Source organism: Amphiura filiformis, unplaced genomic scaffold (genome assembly GCF_039555335.1).
Source record: "Amphiura filiformis unplaced genomic scaffold, Afil_fr2py scaffold_224, whole genome shotgun sequence".
Taxonomy (NCBI): domain Eukaryota; kingdom Metazoa; phylum Echinodermata; class Ophiuroidea; order Amphilepidida; family Amphiuridae; genus Amphiura; species Amphiura filiformis.
The window spans coordinates 44,743-57,499 of NW_027305688.1; the positions used below are offsets into that span (position 1 = coordinate 44,743).

The window sequence follows — 12,757 nt, forward strand, 5'->3', positions numbered from 1 at the left end:
ATTACAGAAAACATACAACCTCTTCAGTGGTGTAGCCATGATTTTTTGCGCGGGGGGGGGGGTAGGGGGTGATTTTGAAAAAGTGAAATTTTGGACTTTCTTGACTAGGAAAGTATAAACAGCGATATGAAGAAGCTCATTTTTTGTTATTAACTCCCGTCGTTGAAAGCCTACGATCACACAATTCAGTTTTATTTACCTGACCTTTTTATATTCACGCAGTTATAGCAGCGGCTATGATTCTTCTCAGTTTTATCTTTTGCTCAATTTAATAGATAAATATTTTACCAATTTCACGACATCTGATGTGCGGAATGGGAGGTAGGGTGCATGTGGGGTGGGTGTGTGTGTGTAGTGGACAATTGCAGTGTTAGTGTTATTTTACAGCCGACACCACGCATAGTACATTCGGCGAAACACAAAGGGGTTGTGTGCGTGCGTGCATACGTGCGTAGTACACAATACAATGTATATGTCGGTAAAGCGATGTGGGCGTGGTTTGGGTGAGTGAAAACAGGTTGGTGCACGCAGACCTGCTTTGATAGCCATGGGAAAATTCCCAGTGTGTCTGTGGCGTTGCTCTGAACAAGACACGTTTGTGATTGCTCGAATAAAATCCTCGTGTAACGTGACCGTGAAATAAGAAAATTACTTGCCGTTTGTTTTCTTATTTCTTAATTTCTTGCTTGTTTCCTTCCTTCATTCATTCATTTACCCGATCATTCATTCAATCATTCATTTACTCATCTCATTCATTCTTTTATTCTTCTCATCTCTTTTCTCTGCCTTCTTTCTTTCCGTTTGAGACCTAGAAGTTGCCTAGCTTCGGGTGCCTACCCCAGGCTGTGGGGCCACATAAACGTAGCCAGGACGATAACCAACTTGTGCAAGAACTTGATATACTTGAACTTGATATATACTTGAACTTGATATATACTTGAACTTGATATATACTTGATACATACTTATATACTTTTATATAAGAACTGATATACATTTGATTAAAAGAAAACTGTTATTAAATTATTCAGTGATAACTTTGTTATATTAGACCTATTCATATTGTGAGAATACCTCGTCCCGGGACCTCGTCCATCAAAAATATCACAAACGAATATATATGAACTTGAATAAAGAACACTATACTCAATATCATCATCATAACTTATAATCAGTGCTTAATATTATATTCACCCTACTGCCAGGTAGGCCTAGGCCTACTATATACGAATTTTGGTTATCTAGAAAATACCATTAACTTGATATATAGGCCTACTTATACTTTATACATACTATCAACAAACAAATATGCCACGCAGATCGAGAAAGTCCCGTGTAAAGTCGGAACAGCAGAAAAATAAAAATCTTGGTACAAGTTTAGAAAAGCATGAAGCAGGATTAACAGATAAAGATACTAAGGTAATTGGAAACTTCCACCAAGGTGATATGCGGTTTTCCGAGTTATCAAGAGGGAGGCAGTGTAGTTGCAACACGTTAGCCATGCTATGCAAAATTGATAAGGTGTATAATTCATTAAATTCATCTCATATAGACGAAATGTTGATACATGGGGATACCTTATATAAGACTACCGCTACCAAACTAGAAGCATGTAGTGAGCTTGCTGCTGACGGAATTTTGTCGAATGATCAATTGCCAACTAATTTTGCTCTTGATAATAGCACTTACACAGTTCGGTACGAAACTGTAAGGTACGGAAGGCTTGATGACAACCCCAACATTGAACGTGACCCACTTACTGTTGAATTGGAAACATCTTTTAATATTACAAATAAGGTAATTTTCAATGTTGATTGTTACATGATGGCCATTTACAAGAATCCAGAGACTGACGGTTTTATATTTTTTGATTCTCATTCGCGAGATCAGTCGGGTTTCCCTGCTCCAGACGGCACAGCCATTGCATTGTTTTTCAAAGACCTTCAACATTTGCATACATATTTGAGTTGTTTGGCTAACACATTGCACTTGACTGAAAAAATGTTTTACATTATACCCATTGCTACTAATGAAGATGCACATACAGAAAGTGACCCAGCGTGTTCCTTCTTTCTAACACGGACAAATAACTCATCAAATCATACACAAGTTCAAGAACAGGAAACAGGAAACACAAGCTGTCTAAATGAAATAAGTGAGCCATGTCCCAGACTCTCGAGATGGCAAACTTGGTACCAAGGGCTTTCCGAAGAAAAGAAAAGTGACCTTCTTGCCAGAAAACGAAAACGTTCAAGAGAGGATTATGCTTTGGTAGAAAAACATGAAAAAAAGAAACAACAAGCACGCGTACATTCACATGAAGCATACCAGAATCCAGATATAGCTGAAAAAAAGAAACAACAAGCGTGTGAAGCATATCAGAATCCAGATATAGCTGAAAGAAAGAAACAACAAGCACGTGTACATTCACATGAAGCATATCAGAATCCAGATATAGCTGAAAAAAAGAAACAACAAGCGTGTGAAGCATATCAGAATCCAGATATAGCTGAAAGAAAGAAACAACAAGCACGTGTACATTCACATGAAGCATATCAGAACCCAGAAAAAGGACGACGTAAACGTGCTCAAGCCCGGGAAAGATCTAAAGATGCTTATAACGACCCTCAAAAGAAGGTATCAAAACTCCAGGAAAACCAGTTACGTAGACCACGAAAGTCTTCCGATATTGACACAGTTGTTTCACGATTCAAATCATTTTGCAAAGAAGGTATGCAGCTGATATTTGTATGTCAAATATGTCAAAGAATTAACTTCAGACACCAGGTCAAAATACTCAGAAAAGAAAACTACAATCAACGGATTCTACTCAAAAGTCTCCCTCCTGGCGTGTCCATTGAAGATATAAATGTAGTGGAAGATAGGGATGACCACAGAACATGGATATGTAATACCTGTCATGCAAGTATGAAAGCTAAACGTATGCCAACAATAGCAACAGTTAACGGGTTGAACATACAAGAACAGCCTCCCGAACTTTCGCATTTGAATATGCTAGAAAGGCACCTAATAGCTCCAGCAATACCCTTCATGAAGATGATATCTCTAATTAAGGGTGCTCAAAAAGGAGTTCATGGCCAGATAGTGTGTGTAAAATCTGATGTTAACTCAGTTGCCCAAAGTTTACCAAGACTGCCAACGGACCATAGTCTGATCAGAGTAAAACTGAAAAGAAAACTGGAATATAAAGGACACCACATGTGCCAAGATGTCAATCCAAGTAAAATACAATCAGCACTTGTTTGGTTGAAAGAAAACAACCCTGAATACGAAGATATTGACATTAACTTTGAAGCTTTTGACAACATGTTAGATGACCAGTTAATTCATAGTGACCTCTCCGATGATAATGAACATGACATACCAGATTCAGGAAATGAATGTACACAAGATGACAGTGATACCTCCCCCAATGTGAATCATATCCAAGATAATGATGATGTTGCTTATGTTCATGACTTTGACAACGATCTCAATGATGAATCGGTCAATCATGCTGATGACAATAGTATGAATGTAGATAATGTCACTGATGAGTGTGGAGATGATATAAGTTTGCGACACTCCCATGATAGCAATGAAGACGATCATTCTGATAATGAAGATCAGACCAGAGATGACAATATTGTTGATCGAGATAACATTTCAAGTAATGAAGTCAATGAAAATGAACATGATGTTACAAACACGTCAGTACCGCTGTATTCATTCTTACACGCTGTAGATTTTGCACAGTACGCAGCAGACAAGAGTGATAGCACTATTTTGTCAGTGGCTCCAGGACAAGGCAATAAGCCAGAACACGTTTTAGAAATGGAACCGAAGTGCTTCCCAGTAGAATTTCCAGATGGTTCTAATACATATAACGAGAGCCGAGAACAAAAGCTGTCGCCTTCTAGATATTTCAATGCCAGGCTCTTTTCAGCTGATAATAGATTTGCCAGGAACCCGGAATATATATTTTTTGCTCTCTACTGCACAGAAGTACATCAAATTCATTCAAATGTATCTATTGCTACCAGAATAGGTTGCACAAAAACTTCAGATGGAAAAAAAATCACAGCATCTATGTTACGAGACCACGAACAGGTGAAGCAACTTATTAAAAGAGACGAAGGTTACCGATTCCTGGCTCAACTTAGAGGAACCCCTGCATACTGGGAAAAATCGAAGAAAGATATCTTTGCAATGATTCGTCAACTAGGAATACCTACTTTCTTTGTGACATTTAGTGCTGCTGATAGACGATGGATCGAAATACATAATTCTATCCTTAAGATGTTAGGAAAACCACCAATGACACCAGAGGAACATAAGAATATGTCATGGGATGAACATTGCGATATCATCATGTCCAATCCAGTTGCAGCTGCCAAACTGTTTCAGGAAAGACTACACACATTTATCAATGACGTGATTATGTCACCAGCTAATCCTATTGGCAAAGTCAAAGACTACTTCTACAGGACAGAATTCCAGCAACGTGGCTGGCCACATATTCACATGGTTGCGTGGGTTGAAAATGCCCCCCAAATGGGTGAAGATCCAGATAATGAGGTCCTAGAATTCGTTGATAGATACATATCATGCGAAATTCCACCAGAAACTGATCCTGAATTACATGAAATTGTTACGAGTGTGCAAGTTCACAGTAAAAATCACACAAGATCGTGCAGAAAAACCGGGAAAACATGCCGGTTTAATTTTCCAAAACCACCATCAGACAGAACATTCATATGTACTCCAACAGCAGAAAGAGATGAAAATGATGAAGAACATCAGGAAACCCTAGATCGTGAAACAAAAGCAAAAAATATGCTGAACAACATTTGGGAACTTTTGCAGAATCCTGATCATGACTTTGCAGATTTTTATGATGTTCTTTGTTTAGCTGGAATTGGACAAGACGAATTTGAACAGGCACTAGAGACGCTTTCAAAGCGGCAAACCATGTACCTAAAAAGGCGTCTTGAAGACCAATGGATCAACAATTACAATCCAGACCTGATTCGCTGCTGGAATGGCAACATGGATATTCAATATGTACTCGATCCATATGCATGCGTTATGTATATTGTTTCCTACATTACTAAATCAGAAAGAGAAATGGGTGACTTGCTCAGAAATGCCCAGAAAGAAGCAGGACAAGGAAACAATGATGCCATACAGCAATTACGAAAGCTTGGAAGTATCTACCTCCAAAACAGAGAAGTTAGTGTCATGGGAGCAGTCTACCTTATCTGTAGTATGCCTTTGCGAAATAGCACACGAAAAGTAATGTTTCTGCAAACTGCGTTAGACGGACAACGGATATCTCTACCTCTGACACAGCTACAAGCAAATGCAGGTAATTCTGAGCAAGTATGGCAGACTACTCAAATTGAAAAATATCTTGATAGACCAAGTACGCAAAAGTACAACAACATGTGCATGGCCACGTTTTACTCAACTCACTATCAAGTGTCGGCCAAATCGGACAATATCAATAGAGACCCAGATGATAACGTAGATGATGAAACCGATGATGACGAAGCGTCTGATCGTCGTGATAAACTAATACAGTTGAACACCTATGGCATCAAGATGAAAGAACGTAAAGGAAAGCCAGCTGTCATTCGTTACCCAAGGGTATCAAAAAAGAAAGACAGTGAGAGGTATCATATGAATATGCTACGTTTGTACCTTCCTCATGGGAGTCCAAATATCAAGCCAGATAGTTTTCCCACCTACGAAAGTTATCATATGACTGGATACACAACTATCAACAATGACAGACTACGAGTTAAAGACGTGGTTGAACAAAACATGTCAGAATTCGAACCGAAAACAGATGAACTAGATGAAGCGTGGGAAGTACTTCAAGAAGTAGAAAATATGGAAGATGCTTGGGCAGGAATTGCTCCACAATCTGAGCAGCAACGTATTGATGATAGATTAAAAGATGTCAGAATCGAAGACTCAGATGATGACTTAAATGAAACTGAAGTTCCTGAACTTCAACCAGGAAATAGACCTGGCCAACGTGATGCAGGTTTACCAAGGTGTGCTATTGAAACCCGTAATCCAGATATAACTGAAGAACAGGCAGAGACTATGATGCGTCAGCTTAATGATAAACAACGACAGCTATTTAATCATGTTGCTAAATGGTGCGATGAAAAGTCAGAAATCACAGAATAGACCCATTTCATATCTTCCTCACTGGAGGAGCAGGAACTGGAAAATCGCATGTGATCAGATGCATCAGTTACTATGCTCAAAAGAAATTTGCAACAATGACCGAGTCCGCTGATGATGTAACTGTGCTATTAATGTCACATCTTGGAACAGCTGCATACAACATTTCTGGTCAAACCATCTGTACAGCCTTAAAAACAGGTACTAGAATGGCCAAAGATTACAAACCTCTTGGAGAACAAAGTCTGAGCACGCTCCGCATAAAGTATCAACACGTACAGCTTGTAATTATAGATGAAATATCTATGGTTAGTGCTACTCAGCTATCGTACATTCACGGACGATTACAACAAATCAAAGGAACATCATACACTTCCTACTTTGGCAATGTCTCTATCCTGGCAGTAGGAGATTTCTTTCAATTACCACCGATAAGTCCACCAACGCCGTTGTGTTTCCCACACGAAGAACCCTTGAAAGACTTGTGGAATTCACTGTTTGAGAAAGTTGAACTAACTGAAATAATGCGACAGCGGGATGATGCAATATTTGCCCAAATGTTGAACCGACTTCGCGTGCGGAAAAAAAATGAACCACTAGAAGAAGCAGATAAGGAACTCTTACGTTCCCGCATAGTTCATGAGCACATTCGTCAAGCACCTTCTGACGCGTTACACTTGTTTTACCTCAACGTGGATGTTGACAGTCACAATGAAACAAAGTTAGCTACACTAAACACGGAAACATTTACTATCAAAGCAGAAGACGTTGACCAAAAGGGTGGCAGAGTGATCAAAGTCCACGAAACACCACATGACACATCACGTCGAAAAGACGACACATCACTTGTACCTTATCTGAAGTTAGCAGTAGGTGCTAGAACTATGCTAATAGCTAACACTGATGTTCCCGATGGTCTTTGTAATGGAGTATCTGGTACCATTAAAGGAATTGAATTCGGTAACTCCAAGAACATGCCACAGGCTGTTTATGTCAAGTTTGACAGTGACAAAATTGGAATGAAGACTCGATCATCACAAGTTATACCACCTGAGTATGTATCGTGTGTCGCTATAATGCCACGCAAGGAAACATTTCAATTGAAAGGAAGAAACTTCACTACCACAAGAGTACAAATTCCATTGAAACTTGCTTGGGCTGTTACTGTTCACAAAGTCCAAGGACTGACAACTGAACAAGCTGTGATTTCTATGAAATGTTTCAAAGAATCAATGGCATACGTTGCACTTAGTCGAGTGACAACTTTAGAGGAATGCATTTAACCAACTGTGATTTTTCCCGGATCTATGCAATCCTGATGTAGCACGATATGTTGCAGAGATGCCTACTTGTGATCTATCCAATGCCAATCCTATGCTACCCATCGATCAGAATAAGTATTTCATAATTGCTCATCATAATATACAGAGCTTGCGTCGACACATCGAAGACATGAAGAGCAATACAGAAATTAGGAAAGCACATGTTATTTGTTTATCAGAAACATGGTTGACAGACAATAGTAACCTAGACTCTCTTGCAATAGAAGGATACTCTTTAGAAGCAATACATTCTACTCGAGGCAGAGGTGTGGCAATTTACATTCAAAATGGTGTCAACTACACAGTAGTGCCCATTCCAAGCGATGTATGTGATGCACTTGCAATTAGGACACATGGAAACACAAACATGCTAATTACCGTCATATACAAACCCGTTGGAACTAGTACAGGGACATTTTGTACAGAAATGAATAACATCACTGCACAAACTGATTTACTTGATACAGATTATACAGTCTTTGTTGGCGACTTCAATCACAATTTAATGGGAGGTAGAGCAAATGAGTTCCAGTCCTTAAGTCAATACCATCAAGTTATCACAGATCCTACCACGGCTGGCGGCACTCTTCTTGACCATATCTATGTAAAACCATGTCCTGCATTATATTATGCACAGGTACTTAATACGTATTATTCATATCATAATCCGACTTTCATCGCAATTAAGTATCAGTAATCTGGGAATCGATACCCGTATACGAGGAAGTACCCACATCTGCTGCATCACATCTGTATAATTTAGTGCAATGTCTGAAATTAACCTATAGTAATTATTTAGTGCAATTTATAAATATGTAGTGCAATATTTAATGCAATGTCTGAAATTGAACCTCGGAATTGAACTTGTATAAATTATTATGTGCAATCTAGCATTTAGGACGTTTCGTGCAATGTTTAGTTTCCAATATCTGAAAGTAAATCTTTAATATTTAGTACAACTTGTATATTTAGCAAGTTTATAGTGCAATATTTAATGCAATAAATTGAACTTGACTTGCATATTAAGTGCAATCTGTAACATTTAGCACGTTTAGTGCAATATTTAGTATACAATATGTGAAAATAAACCTATATTTCACATGCTTAGTGCAATATGTAATGCAATAGTTTAGTGAAAGTTATATTTGCGCGTATTGGTGCGCCTATAACATAACCTACTTCATATGAAAATGTAGGCAAAAATGTCAGCCTGAATTATCAATAAAATAAACGGATATTTTATTTCTATCCCTCTCGAAGATAATAGTAGCTCTGAAATGTCAAGAACAGGAACAGGGTAGTGGAAATTACTCCACTACCCCCCCCCTCCCTTCCATTCACCACCGCCGCGCCACAACCATGGCAACGAGACCCCATCACCTGGCAAGATTTTCAGCCTTGATGCGGCAGAAGGAGTATTGGCCACATCTCACGTAAATAACAACCACAGACCAGGGCCGCACAGACATATCGGCTCAGCTCCCAGGGGACATGGCACAGTCGACAGCTTTGGTATCGCACGATGCTATACGATCTTCTACCTCATCGGACAGATGAAGGCCACACCAAGACTATGGAATATTACAACGGGCAGGTCATCGAGTTGTCATTTCAAGACGATCGACCAAACATGCTACAAACATTGACAATAACATACTGTAGAATGAGATTTGAGGATGAAATTCTGTTTCGACGCATGCAGTACCAAGAAAACAATGGCCAATTTACATGTATGTTGTAAGTACATTTGGATTATGTTGACTGATATGACTTTATAACCCATTTAATACCAAGACCAATTCCGGGAGTTAAAACTTGCAAAATACTCTTTCTTTTAATATTCAATGAATAGTCCAACTGCAGCCCTGATTAAAACCTTAAACAGTATAGAGGCTGCAATGACCATTATACTTCATTGTTTTGATTAATAAAACTCATAGATACAATTACATTGTCCATTTCCAAAACTAAAATGAATCTCTTCATAAAATAGCCTGTGTCTTCAGAGATACCACTGTAATCATAGATTTTGTTCTGATATCAAATTATATTTGTGTCCAAATCCCTGATATTGGTTAAAATTTTATATTACATTTACCTTTTTTTTTCAGGTTTCCTTAAAGGTTTTCCAGACCAACACACGTCCATGGGACCAGGGCAAAGCCTATAGAACTTCATATGAACCAGACCAAGGCCTTATCATGAATATAGGTCCTATAATTTTAGGCCTACTAGGCGACAAACTTGATGAGAATTTGGTCAATATAGGTCCCTATGTTAGCCTTTCCACGTTTACGGAATATGGGAAGTAAGTCTTCAAATTGGGATTTCAAGATCATTCAAGAAAATCTGTCACAAAAGAATAACCAAAGATTCGAGGAATGTTTTACAAATCAGACTCTCGAGGACCAAATTCCTAATAGCACATCAGTACCAAGACTTAACCAGCATGATCTGCAAAAATATTTTGTAAGTACACTTTTTCATTTGATTAATTATGGTTATAATTGATTGATATGATTAATTCCTCAGTGAAACCTGCAAGACATTCAGTTTCTTTCCAAGGTCAATAAAAAATTTGAATAACTTTTCGTAATTTCCACCAAAAGTCATCAAGAAATGCTAAATTTTGCTCAAAAATCATAAAAAACCTGTTTTCGCCCAAATATTTTTTTGTGAAGTTGATCCTAGATTTTCTCAAGAAATTGGCATTTTTACCCAAATTTGACCTCCCAGATGGATTCATCAAGTCTTTTCTATTAAAATATGTATATCTTTTGTATACTGTCGATCAACAATTTTACAGTTATGAGGCACAACATTTTCCATAATTCCAGTGTTAAGACCACCTTTCAGTGACTAGATATTGAAAACATGGAATATTCGCGCCCGGGTATTCGCGGGCATGTTCGACATGTTGAACTAATTCGGATGACTCCGGGGATGACCATTGATTTTCATTCATTCATTGGAAATGTTTATTGTCTTAAAAATTATTTATATTTTTGTTTTTCTATGATTTTCTTTACAGCATCTTTCGCAAACACCGCCGGCGGCATCCGCCTGAATCCACTAAGGGTCATGTATGCACTAAAGTTGGTTATCAAAATAGCTTTGAATAGCAACAATGAACGTGGCAAGGAAAAAATATGAATTTAAAAGGATTTTTTACCATTGGAATTTATATAACTTTTAAATAGTATAAATGTACCCTGACCCGTCCACCATTAAGTTAGGCAACAGGTTACGGCGACCAAGAGCCAGGACTTGCCGCTGAAAGCGCCCCGTCAAACTCGGATAATAACCCATGCATATCCAGAAGACGGAACTGCATCTGATGGAGTGCGAGCGCGGTTATGGATATATCCTGGAAAGTAGACTTTCTAACCTGGAATTACTTTTGTGCTTCAATTTGCTGAATGGATTTCTTGTGCTTTTGAGCTTGAATATGTCGGACAGAGCCTGAGACTAGAACAAAGCAGTGTATGGACTTTTGCAGTAATTTTGTTTCGTAAAAAGTTTTACTGCATGCATGGGAATAATTTCCTATAGGCCTATGCTGGAATATATTTCGTGTTTGTTTCCTGAACGGACATTAGACTCATGGAAACTAAAAGGTGAGCTTGTATGCTACTTCATAAACTTTCGCAATTCTTTTTATACCTGAGTGCTATTTGCCTATTTCGGCTTTGAAATAATTATAAACTATGGTGAATGACATTTGCACCGGGGACGAAAAGTACCTATTCTGGCCGCAGCCGAGTGTCTGTAGCCCACGTCCAGCGTCTGTTGTTATTTTAACAAATGTATCTTTTTTGCCAACTCTGTACTTCGAATTTTTGTGCCATATTGTTACTAATCTTTTAAGATCCAGCTGTATATTTCATGTGATCCTATTGAATGTAATGATTACATTGAATGACTTGTAAAATGTTGGTTGATATTAAAGACCCATTCAGTGATTTGCTCATTCAGAAGATTATTATCAAAATTCAGTTATTTACACCATTGTTAGTAGCATATGTGCTAACATAGACTGCAAGTGGTTGAGCCAAAACCTGGGTATTCAAGACAAAATATGACATTTTACATGAAAATGTAATTTCTCTATAGCTCCATTTCGCTCGGATGACTGCATGGGACTTTTTAATGTCATTAAACTGAATAAGGCTTGTGAATTGTGCTAAATTGTTTATTATTTTTGTTTATCAAACGAAAGAAAATCTCATCTGTCATTTAGTGAAACCGCAATTTTTTCTAAAGCCATGCTTTATTTCTTGAAACTTTGATAAGGTTGTAAAAAAACTGTACATCTTGATATGAGACTGGGAAAACATAAACATTTGTTTTGCACATGTTTTGTAAATATTTTGCGATACATTTTGTCATAAAACAAGCAAAATAATTGCGTAAAATCAGCTGTTTTGATTTTGTTATATTGTTCGATGACCATCTGCGAGAGGTAATTTTTTTAGAGCATTGCTATGTGCGCGGTGCGTTCGTGCATATATAGGGTCTAGTAACCTACGGATAGTATTGTCTGGGGAAATGATGTACATCACTCCCGTAGTTATGGGCGCACCATTTGATACTCAGGAGGAAGGTTTTTAACAAAAAAAACCTCCCCCACTATAGGTGAGTGAATGAAATATAAAATTCTATTTAGCTGTGTATCAAATGCTGCGCTCCTATTTACATGATTTATGTCACAAACAAGGGTGTTTTTGAAATTATCAGGTGCACTTCTCAGAAATGGGTTTGGTGTATGTGTATAATGTACAAATAGGTATCAATCAGTCTTCTTATTCTCTTTGTTCTTTTGATCCTGATTGTAAACAATTAGACGACGATGACAGACTTTGTATAATACATTACTCTTGACAAATTACAGTAAAACCTTTATAATCCAAAACAATTCTATAACGTGTTGATAACTATATTGTGATAAAAAGATTAAGAAAACGTGTGGTTATTGCTTGCACCAGAAAATTTTAGTTTTAAATATGTAATTTTCTGTTTGTTTTGAAAATGTTATGCATTATTATTAAATTCACATGCAGAACGTTGCATTTCACTCAGTTTTCTACGCGCAGGACATGCTTGTCCAGACGGGCCTCCCCATCCAGAAATGGCCTGATACCCCGCCTGATACCCTCCTTTCATCTTTTCGCTTCCGACTGTCATGCGTAGTTTTTTTTTCCTGGATTGTATTCACCATTTTGCTCTGATCTTTGCCG

At 37.9% G+C, this 12,757-nt stretch overlaps 2 protein-coding genes across 2 annotated transcripts; both read left to right on the plus strand.

The window, feature by feature from the left end:
- Nucleotides 1–1,308: 1,308 nt before the first annotated feature.
- On the plus strand, nt 1,309–6,201 carry LOC140145333 (uncharacterized). The gene is made up of 2 exons (XM_072167088.1): nt 1,309–1,797; nt 2,560–6,201. The coding sequence occupies exons 1-2, from the start codon at nt 1,309–1,311 to the stop codon at nt 6,199–6,201; spliced, it is 4,131 nt and encodes a 1,376-aa protein (XP_072023189.1).
- A 95-nt stretch (nt 6,202–6,296) lies between these two features.
- LOC140145334 (ATP-dependent DNA helicase PIF1-like) lies at nt 6,297–7,481 on the plus strand. Its single transcript, XM_072167089.1, has one exon. It carries the CDS (start codon nt 6,297–6,299, stop codon nt 7,479–7,481), a length of 1,185 nt encoding a protein of 394 aa, XP_072023190.1.
- The last annotated feature ends 5,276 nt before the right edge of the window (nt 7,482–12,757 follow it).